Raw genomic sequence first — 17,494 nt, forward strand, 5'->3', positions numbered from 1 at the left:
TAATATTCTCTATTATTGTATGTTATTTAAATATATAAGCCGTGTTATAGTTACATATACTGTAGTATTTCTGTTACATTCAGTGTGATTGTTTTCTGCAGGTACAGTTCCCTTTCACTGCAGTGCTGTGACTCTACTGATCGCAGTCGCAGATAAAAACATGAAAGTGTTAGTGAATGGAGGAGATTCCTCCACACCAGTGCCACTCAACACTGGAGACACTGTGGTGCAGATCTTAGTCTATTCAGCAGATGGCAGTAATTCACTGGTAGGATCAATATGAGCCATAAAACAATCTTGGCACATTGGATGATAAGTAAACCTCTGATCTCCTCTGCCTCTGCCAGCTGTACAGCCTGTTGGTGTCTCGAGATCTGATGCTCATGGCCGTGACCTTCACTGACACGGCCAGCAGTCTGGAATATGAATGTCCAGTATCTCTGAATGCGTTTTATAAGCCAATCTGTATCAACCACAGGTGAGGCTGAAATAGGAATACTAATAACAGCAGCAGTTGTAGAAGCTGTGGTATTAGTGGAAGCTACCTTATTATATTTTGACTATTTTCTAAAATAAGTGCTTTACAGTTGATGCAATATCAATAAGAATTACAAACAAGTTCACAAATGGAAGTAAACAATCCTTATTTGATTATTCTTCTGTTAATTCCAGCAACTGAACTTTATAATTCGGGACTATTGATTGATGGATGTGATGCAATATATAAATAACTATATCTGGCATTCACTACATCAGTAGCATAAATTAAGCAGTTGCAGTAAAAAGATTTAAGACTGCACACACTGTGTTTGGCCTCCAGCGTTCAACAGACTCCTCTCTCCGGGAATGTCCTGTCGATTAAAGTGTCCTTTTGATTTGCAGCGAGCCAAAGCACGTCTTCTCCGGGCCTTATATCGAGATGCTGGCACGAAGATCAAAGATCGACCCGCTCAGTCAATGCCCTCTGGGAGAGAACTGGAGGGTCAATGATCTGGACCTGGACAGGAGGATGTCTGCTGCTCTTGTCAAGTGCTTCTTTGCTTATAGAGGTGCAAGAATGCTGCCACAGAGTTGCACTTTCAACAGCATATCCAAGCAGACACTTGAATATAAGACATAGAGAATAGTAAACATAAATACACAGGAAGCAACTTACCTTCATGAAGTTCTGATTAATGTTTAGCTTCTCTCCCCTTGGTTTGCTCTCACACAGTTCTTATTATACTCTGTGATACTAATGACTTCAGATTTGCTTGCTGAATTGTACCTGTGGCACCATTTATGCAATATTTAAACCTTAATTTGCGTGATTAATCGTATCTGTCGAAGAGTGATTATTGTGGGAAAGCAATTCTGCAGATTTGTTCATTAAAGTGATGACTCAGTCCATCCTTTAAATGGGGTGCCGACGGTTGATTAAACTCTCCACAGATACGTCATTAAAATGGACTCGTCAGTCAATCTTAATGCTGTTTTCAGTGGTCTGGGACAACCCAGGTGACCACTGTGTGATTTATTGTGTCTTTAACCTTTTTTTTTCAACAGGATGTGACAGTGTGATGGAACTCTCTGAGCTGGGATCACACTCTCTAGGCTGTCCACACAAGCCCACAGGGGAGCTGGACACAAAGGTCAGTATGAATGATTCAGCAGTGGGGCTGCTCTGCCAGAATCACTGCCATCGACCTTCACTCCGCTCATCCTTTATTTACAAGTCAGTGCTCCCGTCACAGTGACTGAGTGCTGCTTTAACTTCCACATTAAAGTATCCTGCATTTGTGTGTTAGTGCATGTGTGTGAAATGAGTAAACTGTATATTAAGCATATGAAGTGGAACCTCGGCTATGTGCATGAAATAGAATCATCTTCTTCTTGTATCTTTTTTTACAGGATGTCACAGAGACAAACTGGTACAAAGAACACTTTGCTTCATCCAGTTGCTTTGAGATAGAGACTAAACACATTTTCCAGGTAATGAGCTATGCTGTTAGTTTCCTGCTTCAGTTTGTCTGATTTGTTTTTCTTTTAATCCTACAATCCTTAATCCAACAAGTTCATTTCATATAATGGATCTGAGATGAGATTCAGAGTCAAAGTCAGTTGAGTCATCCGTTGAATGAATGAACAGTTGAATGGATCCCTGTCTTGACAGGATTATATTCAATTTACATAGCTTACACATACACAGACACAGACCTTTGTTATGCAACTCCTCTTTATAGTTGCCGAGGGACTTGATAACTGTTGACTTTGTCCACCACAGGCACACAACTGGGAAAGGAGACTTCAGATGACAGTGGGGTGTAACAGTGTGGATGAGCTGTGTGCTTTGGCCCGGGACCAGCGAGAACTCTACACACAACGGCTGCCAAAACCAGGCATGTCCAGCACCACACCCCCTAAACCAACATGGAGAGGGAAACAAGAAGGAGCAGTCATTGCTGTTTGGTTGATGACTATCTCTGTTGTTCTCTACAGTTGTTCTTAAAAGCTTAACAAGGCCCAAATCCCAACATCCAACGTGATCACAGTAATAAAAACATAATTACAGAGCTGCAGATCTAACTTTGCTCTCAGCACTCATACAGGATTGTGCTCGTTCCCATAACACCAGCCACTCATTAAACACTGCCTGACTTATGTAACTCCAGAGCTATTTCCACACCAGTCCACTACCAGTTTGAGTTTCTACCATTTCCATCACACCAGCAGCTCATCTTCAGCCATTCAAAAATACATGAGGACGTAACGTTTAGCTGTAACGTCTGGAGCTTCCCTCTCTATCCGCCACGCCAGCCACTCGAGTTACTGTCTCTTTCCCAGTTGCTTGCTCGATGTGACATTAGAGTCTAATCTGTGTGTGTGTGTGTGTGTGTGTGTGTGTGTGTGTGTGTGTGTTTGTGTGTGTGTGTGTGTGTGTGTGTGTGGAGTGACCCTACGTATAACCCACCACCAGAGAGAGAGAGAGAGAGAGAGAGAGAGATGAATTATGTTATAGACTACAATGTGAACATTTCCATTAGCTGAAAGAACATTAACAAACTGGAAATAAAAGGATACAATTGGTGGTGGTTATGCAACATCCTGTGACATAACTCCTGTCTGACAGAATTTGCCAAAGCAAGTTACCCTCTGAATATTTCATGCGAGGGACGCGTGCAATGGTGTGTAAGTGAAAGAGAGAAGTCAGGCCAAATTTGAGTTCCATATTTATGCTCAGTGTGCTGTGGACAATGGGGAACAAGGAAGTGTGTGTGTGTGCTTGTTTAGGTTGAAGAAAGATTATTGATTTATTTCAGTGGCTTGTTGCTCACTGATGGATGTAACAAAGTGAGTCTGTGTCATTGCTGTTGTATGATTTTGTGACTTCTCCTCAGGTGACATGTTACAGTATGAGGAAGGTCGGTCTCCTCTGATCGGCCTGCAGCAGGCTGCGGTCCACTATGCGTCGGCTATTGGCCTGAGCTCCAAAGAGGCCAGACTCCACTTCCTGCTGGGACTCACCCTGGAGGAGCAGCACTATGCTACAGAGATGTACGGCCTCCAGAACATGGTGAGATCAGCGGATCTGCGGTTCATTTTGCAGCAGCAGCTGATAAGGAATAAAAGACCAGTGCTTTTCCTGACATTTCCCCTTCCACTGCTTCCACATTCTACCAAAACAAACGTACCTCTGACTCACCTCTGGCCTCAGAGGTTGGACCCATGTTTATATTTGGAGGCAGAAAGTAATCTAATCTCTCAAACCATTTTATTACTCCAGGCTGATATGGACAGTGATGAATTAAGTGAAGCTAAATCAACAGCACTTCATGATGACATCCTGGCTGTGTGTAAACTCCATGGTTTCAGTGGTGCGCCCACTGTGGCGCTCCAGCTGCAGGCCCTGGATAAAGAGTATCACCAGCTCAAAGACCAGGGCCAGTCCAGCAAAGCTGACTACGTCCAGACACTCTACATCTGGCTCTCCAAAAGGACTGGCAAGGTATCGCTGTCATGGCTGATTGGTAATGTTGCTTGTTTGTTGTTTGATCGTCTTTTATCATTAATTTACGGTCCTTTGGGTGGTGGCGTTTTATTACATGGAAGTGAACTCACCGCTCCCTTGGTGCAGGATGGCAGTGCAGCTGTGCAGAATGAGGGAAGCTTTGTCCATCGGGCCCTGGTGAAGTACCTGGATGCCTGGTCTTTGAGTCCAGACAGCTGGGAGTACAACCTCCATGTAGGGAGGCTGCTGCTGCTGCAGGGACGGAGAAGAGAAGCCCTGCAGCATCTCCAATGTGGCCTGGCACTGCGCCCCCGACAGCCTGCACTCAGGTCAGAACACTGTGATAAGTCACAGTGGTAGCAGGGATTGTACAGTAAATACCATCAAATAATAATAATAAGAAACTCTATAGCTGCCAGTCCACTCTCTTGAGCATACCGGACTCAAACCAGCAATCCTATGGTTCACAAGATGAGTCTCTATGGACAGAGTTACTGTCACCCAAATATCTACCAGGAGTGGGGTTTGAACCCACGTGGACATATGTCCATTGGATCTTAAGTCCAACGCCTTAACCACTCGGCCATCCTGGTGACCCTGCTGCTAAGATTTGTAATGAGCAATAGCAACACTCACACACTGCCTCGACACATAGGTGGAGAAATATACAGGAACTAGGGGACCAAGCTAAAACATGTGTTGGGTGCCTTGAGGCATATAAATAAGGGTTAAAAAAGTCAAAACAAAAGCACCAACAGGGTCCCATTTCCTATTTGTTTTGTCTTCATCAGTTCTCCTGTGCTCCCTCATTTGTCAGGTTCTTCACAGGACTGGCTCTGCTGCAGCAGGAGCACGATGCCTCTGAGGACACGCAGGACAAGCAGGCTGCTCGCTTCTTACAACAGGGACTAGAACACTTTATGAGTCAGTGCTGCAGCACAAGGTGTGTGTGTGTATGCACGTCCATCAGAGGTCATGACAGTGTCAGTAATATAGTAGGGTGTACTTACAGGGAGTTCTTTAAAGAGACGTGTTGGTGTCATTACTGGTCCTGCACTTTCCTTCGATTTGTTTGCATTGCGTTTCTTCATCATGCCTTGTGCCTCTATGATGCTCTTCATTTCCTTGTTTTTCTCCCCAGCTGGGCAGAGCAGGATCCATCAGACCCTATGGCCAGCTTCAACACACAGTTCCTGCGAGGCCTTCTCACTCTAGGTGAGCTTCAGCAGAGGAACACACTGTCAGGGACGGCCATGAGTGCTGAGCAGATCTATCACATGTAAGCTGCAGACCACAAGTAAACCCTTGATATATAGTTTGGGTATTTTGGATGACTCAAGCACAGCAAAGACTTGTGTGACGTGTGTGTGTGTGTGTATGTGTGTGTGTGTGTGTGTGTGTGTGTGTGTTGTTGGAACGCTCCCTCTCCTCAGTGCAGCGGCGCTGGCTGCCCAGGCTGTGAGTCGGTGTGTGTGTCGTGGAGAGGTGAGTGCACAGCTGGAGTGGGTGCTGCTGGATGCTCACTTCTCCCTGCTGCAGAGGCTGATCCAGCAGAGCGGGTGCCAGGCTAAGGCTGCCAGTGAGAGACAGGCCCTGGTGGCAAAGAGATGCCAAGCTCTCTCCGCTCTCATACGCCTCACCTCTATCGCCCCCTGCCAGGAGCTGCTGGACATGCAGGAGAAAGTGAGAATGTGCTGGAATCGCCTGTGTGCTTGATCTGTATGATGATGACTCTGTCTTGTTAAATGTGTGGCGTGGGTGTGAAACCTCTTCTCTTCTCTCCTCTTCTCTTCTCTTCTCCTCTGTACAGGTATGCCAGATAGCAGTATTGACGACTCCTGATGACAGCTACGCTCTGTGTCTCTTGGGTATGGCACAGCTGGCGCAATATGACAACAACCCAAAGTCAGACATGTCAGAAGTCACCATTGCAGATGCCTGCCTCAGCTTCCAAGCCAGCATAGAGCTGGAAGATAAGCCTCAGTGTGGAGAGCCACCTGAGCAGCTGAGCAGTGAGTATGCAGCATGTACTGTAGGGTCTGACACCACAGCTGGGTAAACAGTAACGAACAGATAGAGAGGTTTTAGATTTGCAAGTCATCAGTTCCATAATGGAGCAGGTGTAACACAGCACCATGTGTCAGGAGAACACCAAAAACAAGCTAACAGGTTTTTTTAAAAATTGCATAAACACTAACAGAAGAGAGGTGGTGGCAGGAGAAGCTGGAGGCTGAGAGGGAGAACGCTGCCAAACAGTCCAGCAGCACCCAGGGGGCAGTGAAGGGGCCGTCCCATGCCAGTGTGGTCAGGAGAGGAGCCGGTCGGGGCAGAGGTGGATCTGGTCAAAGGTCAGAGGTCAAAGGTACCGTCCCACCTCCCACTGCCCACACTAAGGGGGGGAAAGCTGCGTCGGGTCCAGCCAGGTCAGTGATGTGTTGAGACTTGATCCGATTTGTCTGCACAAGTCTGAGAGCAAAAAGCAAACCCACTGCATGTTCCCACTTCCCTTTCTTTCTCTCACAGTATATGTGTTATTATGTCATCTCTCCTGTAGGGGGAGAGCTGGAGCAGCAGCCAGGCCAGATGGAGCAGTCAAACCTCTCAATAAGCCAAGTGTGAAGTCCCAGCTCCCGTCCAGCAAGACTAAACATGATGACCGTCCTAGTGCTGTCAAGACAACAGAGGGTGAGACACAACTAGAGCCTGTCTGAAGTCTGGAGCCTGAAACGTCTTCCATCAACGCCGTGAAGGACTCAAATCAAATCCCTAATGAATGTCTATATGGTTAAAACAAATTTGGGTTCCTTCTCCTGTCCATTCAGAGCTCCCTGTGGCAGGCCGGGTCAGCGTGTTCAACCGTAGGTGTCATATCCCCCGCCTGGGCCTGGCTCGTGCCCTCTCCCACTCTACACACACCGAGGACCAAGTGAAGCAGCTCTACCGTGACGTCATCGCCATGGCACCAGGGGTCAGAGAACATGTTTACCTCCTCAATGCTTTACAACGCAGCTAATAATGAGTTAATAAGAAGTTTCTGTCAGGGTTTCTCAGCTGCCTGGTGCTGATGAAGTGATTGACTCTAGGTTCACGACGCGTACATCGAGCTGGCCCAGCAGCTGGACCCTCGGGCAGCGGTGGAGGTGTACTGCAGCTTCCCTCTGAAGCCTGCGGCCCAGCAAAGCTACGACGACGCCTTCGTCACCGGAGAGATCATCCGCATTCTAATGATGCTGGAGCTGTACGATCATCCCCAGCTGGGCCGCAGTCTGGTGGCACACGGCAAAGTCATGGGCCTAAGTGAGCACTGTTACTATTATTTAAAGCACAGGTGGTAATAGTAGTCAAATTACACAAGTTAGCATTTTGTCAGTTGGTTACTTCACTCATTGAAGAAAATAACAAAATAGTCAATTCTCTGTGTTTGAAGGTTGCATAGAGAAATACATCGACATCCTGGATATCAAGTCCAAGACTGTGCTGTTGAGGAGCGTCTACACAAGCATCCATGACAGAGCAGAGGACGACCAGCAGCTGCAGGACTTCTTCAAGTTCAAATGCTGGATATGAACACTTGAACATTTGAAGGAGTCACAGATCATTATGCTTGCTCTGTATCATATTAAAGAGGAGTGCATACTAACTGGATAAGACATTTTTACCACAAGCTGGTGGAACAAGCCAACCTGTCTCAAATCTGAAAGAGGAAATAGTTTTCTCCAATTCATACATCTGCACATGAATGCAGCATTCCGCTCCAACTATTTTTCCATGCAGCTGTGGGCTCTCAGATATATAGGAACCATCATAGCTACAATCATTCTTCTTTGGCCCCTACATCTATGTTTTCTACCTGAGCTAAGTCTGCAACACAGCAAATCCTGTGTTCATAATGCTGTAATCCATTTGAAACAGATGCAGATAAAAGAAAGGCATACGATTCTACAACCTAATGGAGGATTTGGTTCAGGGGTTAGGGTTGGAAATGAAAAAATTATTTCATAGTTCATTCTCAGTTCTTTAGTGTAAACTTAGGTTGGTCAGCATGTAACATTTAGAACATGAAATGCCATCAAAGATCAAAGAGTACAGCTGTAGAACACAAAACATTTGAAAAACTACACCGACCATGCCTCTCTGGAGTTAAGCTCCGTTTCTTAACAGGTCCTGATCTTCAGTCCCTCTCACACTGTATTGAGTTTGGTGACAATGAGCACACGCACAGACTGATCAAAGCCTGAACACACACACAGGCCCAGCTTATCGGGGCTCCAGTCCAGGCTGGCGATTGGCTGAGTGGACAAAGCAACGTTCTGCAAGAGATTGGCGGTGCCGGCCACGCCCACATCTATGTCGTCCGAGTCCTTCATGCGCCGCTGTTCAGGGTACTCACTGCAAAAACATTTTTTGGGAGGATTGGAACATTGTAATTGTATCATGACATGTAACTTAACGTAACATTCCACCACAGTGCTTACTATTTCCACAGATGAAGACTCCCGGCTCCACCTGCAGTCATGAAGATTTCTCTGTTCTGAGGCAAATGCCTCACCTGCCAGATGGTCGACTTGTGAGCCTGAAAAAGAAGAGGAAAGATCATTTACTAACCAAAGAATGTATTTATACTTTCTAAAATAATTAATGTACACTACAGACATGAATATGACTTCCATGTTTCAAAAAATGCTCAAATCTGCTTATGGAGCTCCATGAATCACCCACTGACCAAACCATCTAGTGAACCTTGTGTTTCTTGACTTTGATGTACCAACTGTCAATCACTTAGATGAAATGGACAAATATTTAGAAAGCCGACGCCTCTGATCAGACCAAACTAGACTTGGCGAGCTGCTTTGGGCACTAATGCTGGCTTAAGTGTGTTTTTCTTGCATTTTACCCACAAGAAAAACACTGTTTTCTCCTCACGGGCTCAGTGACATCTTGGCCAGTGACACAAAGCCACAGAGCATGTTAGGCAAACACAAACCCAAACACTTCCAGCTGTGAAAATTGACCAAACTCCATGCGCCCACATTTCCCTCTGTCTGTACCCTAGAACTGTAATAATAACAACAATAATCATAAAAACCTTTCACCAGGAGCCAAACACCCATCTGGTTCTCTGCAGTCGGTTCAATTACCTTAGCGGAAACAGAGGCGAAGCCCTTGGTTGGGTGCTGGGTCCTCATGTCAAAGATGTGGAATTTCCCCTCCAACGACGTGGCCATCAGCTTGTTCATGCCGATGTCTTTCCTGTCAAACTCCACACAGCAAACCTGAGCAAGACCGAAGAAAAATGAAAACGCCACATAAAAAACTTTTTTCGTGAACATTTTGTTTGACCTTCTGTCTGTTGACCTCACCCCATTTTTGATGTTGGTCTCCCAGCGTACAGACATGTTCCGCAGGTCAAAGAGTTTGATATCGCCGTTGTCGTATCCCGCACACACACACCGGTCCTGATCGTTGAAAGCATGACCTGCAAGGATGAGATCAAATTAAAATAACGGCTGATTTGGAGGAAAGGTACACGAGTCACATCACACACAGTTCTTATTTGTTCAACAGTTGATAATAACGAAATTCAATTCTATGTTCAAGTTATAATCAATAGTGCAACAAAGTGTAAGACAGTCTATAACACTATCATATTACTACAGGAACAATCCTCTACAATATCTATTTTAACAACAATTATAATTTATGCACCAAATGCAACAGTCCAGCAGTCCCTCTTGGTTTCCCCCTCTCCAGGCTCCATGGTGGCTACAGGTGAATCCTTCTGTCTGGGATCCCAAACTTTCACTGCACCTTTAACACACAGAGGAAATAGTTACAAAGCTAACAAATATCTATATATATATAAACTAATGTTGAACCTTTCCTGATCCATTTATCTTTACCATCTCTGCTTCCAGTGACGATCTCTGGTGCACCGTCACCGATCCCCAACCCTCCTACACCATCAATGCTGTTCACGATCTCTTTGTGGGCCTTTACAGAGTAAACTGCCACTCGAGGTGTCTCCAGATTCCTGTGAACAATAACGAAACCCTCTGCTCAATCTCTCCATTAGGAGGACAAGTGTAACTGTAAAGACTTGTCCAAGTTAGCATATAATCTTGTTTTTAACTTGAATTCAAACACGTCTTTCATTGTTTCTAGCACATCACAGTACGACAACAGTGGATATGAAATGAATAAATACCATATGTTGAGATTTCCATCAAAGTCCCCAGTTGCTATGTGTCTTTGCTGCAGAGACGTGGCCCCATAGGTCCCACACTTTATGGCTTTAGCTTTCTCCACCTGAGACAGAATCATAATAATTATAACAATAATTATAACTAATGCAAAGTGCTCGAAGGGTCAACCATGACATCATTCATGATTCCAATCACATCTACCACCTCCTATAATATAAGCTACAACTTTACTTTACCACACAGGGAAATTTTTATAATTTGGTGATGTAAATAGAAAATAAAACTGCTAATTCTATGTAAATTAAATGAAAAGCGCCAAATGCAATGTCCAGACTCATGTTTCTGGTACATTTGGAGGCGGCACATGTGCAAACACAGATGAATGCTGTACTGAAACTGAAGTGAGCTGCACGTCTGCCCTGCCCAGTCTTCGGTATCGTCGCTAAATGTTCCAGGTTGTGTTTGCAGCCTCCTGTCACCTCTTTAACCAGATGAGCGTCTCCGTTCTTCACCTCGTAGATCTGCATCACTCCGGTTCCTCTCGCAAAGTTCCCGAGGCAGACAAACTTTGCACTGCTGGGGATCCATTTACAGTCAAACACGGAGTAGTTCAAGCTTTTATGAATGTATGGAACGATCTGCGGCTTTGTGAGCGGCGTTGCCATCTTTGCTGTGGAGCAGACAGCGGCGTATTATGGAATATAGCTCCATATCTGACGTCACGCCGGGGTATGACGTCAGAAGATGAACAGACTGTGCAAGATAGCATCTGACGCCCCCTTTGTCGTTTTTACCGCTCTCAATTTTCAACAGAAATCTGATACCCACCAAAACAGCTGCCTAAATATATGCCTGATGGATATTCAGATTACTGTGATGAGCTCAGTGTTTTGGAGAATAAGTCACTTTTATAGCCGCTTCCTGTGCCCAATACAACTGTTTTATTTACTTACTTCACTTTTATGCATGGTCCCTTTCACATTAAAATGTAGTTTTCTCCCTGCTCATCATGTTAAGTGGGTCAGAGGGGGAGGAAAGGAGGCCATTGAGAGAAGACGAGGTTTGAGATGTACACATTTATAAAAAGGTCAAATTTACAGTCTCCTCCAGTGCACACTTATCATTCAAACGCATTAAGATTTTAAGTGTTTGTGATGCCCTAAAGGGAACTCTGACCTGATCTCCGCTGTACTGAGGAGGGGAGAAGTCAGAAGAGCTCAGGTAAAGCAGAGGCTAAGGCTTCTAATGCTGTTAAAGAAGACGAGCACACATTGGTTACCTAATATACACAAACTGGTAACAAAAACTAAACATTATTATTCACTCTGACATTTCAGTTCTGAGCCTCTATGATTCCATAAATCCACCTGTGAGTGCAGCAGGATTTCTCTTCTTGATCACTGTTCAATCCAAAAAGCTTCAACATCTCTTCTTCAGTCCTTTTCACACTGAGTTGAGTTTGGTCACAATGAGCACACGCACAGACTGGTCAAAGCCTGAACACACACACAGGCCCTGCTTATCGGGGCTCCAGTCCAGGCTGGCGATTGGCTGAGTGGACAGAGTGACGTTCTGCAAGAGATTGGCTGTGCCGGCCACGCCCACATCCATGTCGTCAGAGTCCTTCATGCACCGCTGTTCAGGGTACTCACTGCACAGAAGGAGGATTTTTGAAAGAATTACTTCCTTTCTACGATTGTATCATGACATGTAACTTAACGTAAACATTCCACCACAGTGCTTACTATTTCCACAGATGAAGGTTCCCAGCTCCACCTGCAGTCATAAAGATTTCTCTGTTCTGAGGCAAATGCTTCACCTGCCAGATGGTCGACTTGTGAGCCTGAAATAGAAGAGGAATGATTTACTAACCATGGAATGTATTTATACTTTCTCACAGAATAAATACATGAATGTGACCTCCATGTTTAAAAAAGGTGTTCTGCTTGTAGCGCTCCATGAATCTCTCATTTTTGACCCAACCATCTTGTGAACTTAGTGTTTCTTGACTTTGGTGTGCCAACTGTTGATCCCTCAGAAGAAATGGACAAATATTTAGAAAGCCGACGCCTCTGATCAGACCAAACTAGACTTGGCGAGCTGCTTTGGGCACTAATGCTGGCTTAAGTGTGTTTTTCTTGCATTTTACCCACAAGAAAAACACTGTTTTCTCCTCACGGGCTCAGTGACATCTTGGCCAGTGACACAAAGCCACAGAGCATGTTAGGCAAACCCAAACACTTCCAGCTGTGAAAATTGACCAAGCGCCCACATTTCTGAACCCTAGAAATGTAGAAATAACAACAATGATCATAAAACCATTTTGACAATTTTCCTTTCACCAGGAGCCAAACACCCATCTGGTTCTCTGCAGTCGGTTCAATTACCTTAGCGGAAACAGAGGCGAAGCCCTTGGTCGGGTGCTGGGTCCTCATGTCAAAGATGTGGAACATCCCCTCCAACGACGTGGCCATCAGCTTGTTCATGCTGATGTCTTTCCTGTCAAACTCCACACAGCAAACCTGAGCAAGACGGGAGAAAAACAAACCGTCTCACCGTCACCTAACACGTCTTCAGCAGAAACACCAGAATGTAAGCTTTGCCTCTGCATCTATAAATAAAGAGGGAAATGCCTTCTGTCTGTTGACCTCACCCCATTTTTGATGTTGGTCTCCCACCGTACAGACATGTTCCGCAGGTCAAAGAGTTTAATGTCGCCGTTGTCATATCCCGAACACACACACCGGTCCTGATCATTGAAGGCATGACCTGCAAGGATGAGATTTTAAATTAGAATCGCTTGTATTCCTTTTTTAAGAGCCTATAACCAGAATATTCACAATATTGTATTTTTTACTTACACATTACTAAGAGAAGAAACATCCAACACAACATATGACAACAATACTATATAATGTTAGATACATTCACTATTTTAAAAGACACCATTGTGGGTGGATGAAACAATGTGGTAAAGAATGTGAAAGAATGTGAACAATCTATGCACCAAATGCAACAGTCCAGCAGTCCCTCTTGGTTTCCCCCTCTCCAGGCTCCATGTTGGCTACAGGTGAATCCTTCTGTCTGGGATCCCAAACCTTCACCGTACCTGTAACATGCACAGGAAAGACATTGAATAAACATTGATTTCAAATTCTATTTATGGTCTGTCCTGTGTGTTTATTTCTGTGTCAGAGAGAAGTATTGTCTTGAAAAATATCTGTCCATCTGTCCGTAATACCGTCTCTGCTCCCAGTGACAATCTCTGGTGCACCGTCACCGATCCCCAACCCTCCTACACCATCAATGCTGTTCACGATCTCTTTGTGGGCCTTTACAGAGTAAACTGCCTTTTCAGGTGTCTCCAGATTCCTGTGAACAATAACAAAACCTTGGCTTAACATATACCAATAAACTAAACAACGGGGTTGGCCAGTGTTAATTTACTTTCAATTCACTTAGATTGGTGAATTATTTAAATCATATGTCTTTATCTCCATTAGGATGACAACAGTGGATATAACCACAGCCAATTCCTCTTAAGTGTAAACTTAAGCGGCAAATAAAGTGATTCTGATATGAAATGAATAAATACCATATATTGAGATTTCCATCAAAGTCCCCCGTTGCTATGTGTCTTTGCTGCATAGACGTGGCCCCATAGGTCCCGCACTTTATGGGTCTAGGTTTCTCCACCTGAGACAGAGTCACAATAATCATTATTATTATCTTCTATCTTTACATATGTTCATGGAGACTGCGTGCGTTTCTGCGTGTGTGTATGTACAACACAATGGGCCCATTCCTCCAAACCTGCCAGAAACATTATTCAGGAGTTTGGCTTTTCATTACATGAACATTTGTATTTTTTCTACACACTACCACATTCTGGTAGTGGAAGATGGGAGATGTGAATAGAATCATGGATGATATCAGAGTTGTTAATGACATCAAGTATGACGTCACAATTGACACAATACCTCGTGGAACAATATATTACAATACTTAAATGATATCAGCGCCGATCACTACTCACGTTGTGAATAACATCATGAACGATGTCACAGTTAACCTACTTTAAAGAGAAACAGGACGAGATAAACCATTTGCATCACGCTGAAGAGGCGACCATCATTGTTGGCAAGCCACAATGTGAAGTGCCAGGGAATCTCGGGCCAATGAATGTCCACACAGGTCAGGTAACAATTACCTCATGTTAATACTACTTCATGTCCAACAGTGGGCTGGGGTGGGGGGGTTAAATATCAGGGGGAAGATTTTGTATCATAGTAACCATTAACAAAAGGTCAGGGTCAAGAGAATGAGTGCTTTTCCTTTTTTCCTGAGAGAACTCTATTGAATAAATAATTAAGGGATATATTATCATCCTAATATTTTGAACTGTTCGAAGAATAACATTTGATACATTTGTAGTTTATTTTAATGCACATCTTGGGGCTGTCCCTGAGTTTACCTAGCGTTGCCTTGGAGACGAGGACCTGAGCAGAAGGTTCTAGAAAACTTGTGGCCTTAACTAGATAAACTAGGGTAATGAGCGAGTTCTTGAGGACTGGTCAGTATTCAGTATAGTCGCAGAATGTTCCAGGTTGTATTTGTAGAGAAACTTCTGGACCAAGCAACCTCCTGTTACCTCTTTAACCAGCTGAGCGTCTCCATGCTGCACCTCGTAGATCTGCATCACTCCGGTGCCTCTCGCAAAGTTCCCGAGGCAGACAAACTTTGCACTGCAGGGGATCCATTTACAGTCAAACACGGTGTAGTTTAAGCTCTTCTGAATGTGTGCAATTATCTGAGGCTTCGCGAGCGGCGATGACATGATTGCCACGAAGGGAGAAAGTCTGGTAAACGATTAAAAAACCCTGAAAGAAACACCAAAAATGGCCCAAACTAGCTCCCTGCCAAAACAACTGACGTGAAGGACGCTCCTACAGCTGAGCGTGCGGCTGTCTAAAAATATGCCTGATGAAATATTTAAAATACAAATACAATTTTCTCCCACTTAAGATACATATGAACCTCAAGATAATGTTTTGCGGTTGTTATTACTTATATGAAACTATTGACATGCATGTTAGCAATTGTAACTCGTTTGTTGACTATTTGTAGCATACTGGCAAGACCGGGGGTCCTACGTAGTTCCCTTTCGCCACACGAGGACGGTCTCATGCCTGCCTGCCTCAAAGTCTGCCCCATAGTTTTCACTGTTTAGCCCGATTATAAAACTAATTTCGACATGGATAGCGACAATAATGTAGCTCCGGCGTGCGCTGCCAGTGAGAGTGTAGATGATACAGAGTCGTTCACGAAGGTTAAGTCAAAAAAGACCCAGAAACGAAAACGTGAACAAGATGGAGTGGGAATGGACACGGAGGAGCCCGTCGCGTGCAAGAGACCGCAGTTTCCCCCCATTTCAGGCGATAAACTAAAGGTAACGACCACCTTTCTACATTTCAAAGTCATTGTTTGGTATATTTGTTAGCCGTCAACGTATGATTATGTTACAGTCACGGCAAAGTAGCTTGTTTGCCACGATCGGTCTACACGGTGCTGCGCATGCGCGGTATAAGCATATGACGTCCCCACTACGTACTGTAAAGTATTGGATAGCTTCTTAAAACTTGCTTTGACAATGACTTTAGCAAATTAAATGTACACGAGGTAAAGTAAACTATTAAAATCAATAATGATACATTCTATTTATTATTTTTCTGATCAACGTGATGAAGGAAATGGTTTCATTGGAGAAGCTGCTGGTTACCTTTACCTGTTGATAAGTCTGTATGGTCATGGCCTTCTGGTGTGTGTTGTGTTTTAGGGAGCAGATGAGATGCGTAAAGTCGCTGTCCCGGCTCATAGATACACGCCTCTAAAGGAGAACTGGCTGAAGATCTTCACCCCCATCGTAGAGAACCTGCAGCTTCAAGTTAGATTCAACCTCAAAACCAGAAATGTTGAAATCAAAGTAAGTCTCTTTGTACAGATTCTATACATTATGCTGTTTTAAAGGTGCATACAGGCAAGGGTTGAGTGAATGTTATATGTCCTTTCTGCTTCAGACATGCAAAGACACACAGGACATTGGCTCGCTGACTAGAGCATCAGACTTCGTCAAAGCGTTTGTGCTTGGATTCCAGGTTGAAGTAAGAACACACACACACACACACACACACACAACCTGACATCTGCAGCACAGCTTTATAATGTCTGATTAATGTTTTTGTTGTTGAATTGTAGTGAATTTCCAAGACTTTGAAGCTTGATTGTGATTTAACACACTTCCTTTCTCCAGGATGCGCTGGCTCTCATCAGATTAGACGAGCTTTTCCTAGAAACCTTTGATGTAACAGATGGTAAGACCGAGCCGCCTTTAGTAGCGTCGGACTGCAAGGCTCTCTGCTTTGTATCAACACTTTTTTAAGGCTCTGGCCTGTATTAAGCTTTTTTTCCCGCCCGTCATGGCAGTAAAACCTCTGAAGGGAGACCACTTATCCAGAGCCATCGGAAGAATAGCAGGGAAGGGAGGAAAAACCAAATTCACCATTGAAAACGTCACAAAGACTCGCATTGTGCTTGCCGACACGTGAGTACTTCCCAGCTGTCATAGTAGGCCTGGACACTTACAATGTTCATTACATGGCACATTTTTAGACAGGTAGTATTTTTCATACCATATGAAGTTAGGCCTTAAAGAGACCTTGTTTGTCTTTTAGACTGAATATTTATCGTCTGAAACATTCGTCTCTCTTTCTCTCAACAGAAAAGTCCATTTATTAGGGTCTTTCCAGAATATCAAGATGGCCCGGACAGCCATATGCAACTTAATCTTAGGTAAGAAGGGTTTTTAAATCATTTGTTCTTAAAGGAAGTGTTTGTCATTTGGATGGACAAACGCACCCTTTGTGATGAGTGATGACCTTTTTACCCTTTTCCCCCCCTGCAGGAAGTCCACCTTCAAAGGTCTACGGCAACATCAGGACTGTGGCGAGCAGAGCGGCTGAGAGATTCTGAAGTCTGATTGGCTCCTGTGTGTATTTATCCTCAACATCATTGGCTACTGGATCTCTTGTCTTGATGTGTTAAGATCTCCGGCTGCCTTTTGGACAGATGACCTCGTGTTCCTCTGTAGTGGCCTTATGTTTTCAACAGTCACCTGAATTCATAGTAACAAAGTATTGCATCATCCCAAACACAAGGAATGATAAATGCTTTAGGTATGCAGATATCTGGTAATACATTTGTGTAAATAAACAATTTCATAAACCAAACTTTTAACTGCTGAATG

At 44.2% G+C, this 17,494-nt stretch overlaps 4 protein-coding genes and 1 non-coding gene across 5 annotated transcripts; 2 read left to right on the forward strand and 3 right to left on the reverse strand.

Annotated features, from left to right (window-relative positions):
• Positions 1–3,264: 3,264 nt before the first annotated feature.
• Positions 3,265–7,950, forward strand: LOC143015357 (uncharacterized). Its single transcript, XM_076169318.1, has 12 exons — positions 3,265–3,553; positions 3,764–3,985; positions 4,115–4,317; positions 4,806–4,931; positions 5,130–5,267; positions 5,422–5,671; positions 5,799–6,000; positions 6,189–6,411; positions 6,543–6,673; positions 6,811–6,956; positions 7,072–7,285; positions 7,416–7,950. The coding sequence occupies exons 1-12, from the start codon at positions 3,383–3,385 to the stop codon at positions 7,553–7,555; spliced, it is 2,166 nt and encodes a 721-aa protein (XP_076025433.1). The 5' UTR covers positions 3,265–3,382; the 3' UTR covers positions 7,556–7,950.
• On the reverse strand, positions 4,499–4,581 carry trnal-uaa (transfer RNA leucine (anticodon UAA)). The gene has a single exon. It is a non-coding gene; the product is annotated as a tRNA-Leu (tRNA).
• Positions 7,951–8,029: 79 nt separating the features above from the next.
• On the reverse strand, positions 8,030–11,021 carry LOC143015335 (dynein axonemal assembly factor 10-like). Its single transcript, XM_076169289.1, has 8 exons — positions 10,671–11,021; positions 10,194–10,294; positions 9,889–10,019; positions 9,695–9,796; positions 9,349–9,464; positions 9,127–9,261; positions 8,464–8,561; positions 8,030–8,377 (listed from the first exon to the last, which is right to left on the reverse strand). Exons 1-8 carry the CDS (start codon positions 10,854–10,856, stop codon positions 8,170–8,172), a joined length of 1,077 nt encoding a protein of 358 aa, XP_076025404.1. The 5' UTR covers positions 10,857–11,021; the 3' UTR covers positions 8,030–8,169.
• Positions 11,022–11,252: 231 nt separating this feature from the next.
• LOC143015334 (dynein axonemal assembly factor 10) lies at positions 11,253–15,140 on the reverse strand. Its single transcript, XM_076169288.1, has 8 exons — positions 14,843–15,140; positions 13,787–13,887; positions 13,433–13,563; positions 13,199–13,300; positions 12,845–12,960; positions 12,579–12,713; positions 11,937–12,034; positions 11,253–11,842 (listed from the first exon to the last, which is right to left on the reverse strand). Exons 1-8 carry the CDS (start codon positions 15,026–15,028, stop codon positions 11,635–11,637), a joined length of 1,077 nt encoding a protein of 358 aa, XP_076025403.1. The 5' UTR covers positions 15,029–15,140; the 3' UTR covers positions 11,253–11,634.
• A 194-nt stretch (positions 15,141–15,334) lies between these two features.
• pno1 (partner of NOB1 homolog) lies at positions 15,335–17,477 on the forward strand. The gene is made up of 7 exons (XM_076169290.1): positions 15,335–15,640; positions 16,028–16,174; positions 16,269–16,352; positions 16,502–16,562; positions 16,675–16,792; positions 16,970–17,040; positions 17,153–17,477. The coding sequence occupies exons 1-7, from the start codon at positions 15,446–15,448 to the stop codon at positions 17,218–17,220; spliced, it is 744 nt and encodes a 247-aa protein (XP_076025405.1). The 5' UTR covers positions 15,335–15,445; the 3' UTR covers positions 17,221–17,477.
• Positions 17,478–17,494: the final 17 nt, after the last annotated feature.

Source organism: Genypterus blacodes, unplaced genomic scaffold, assembly GCF_046128005.1.
Source record: "Genypterus blacodes isolate CSIRO-AG114 ecotype Tasmania unplaced genomic scaffold, CSIRO-AGI_Gbla_v1 ptg000195l_1, whole genome shotgun sequence".
In the NCBI taxonomy this organism is placed as follows: domain Eukaryota; kingdom Metazoa; phylum Chordata; class Actinopteri; order Ophidiiformes; family Ophidiidae; genus Genypterus; species Genypterus blacodes.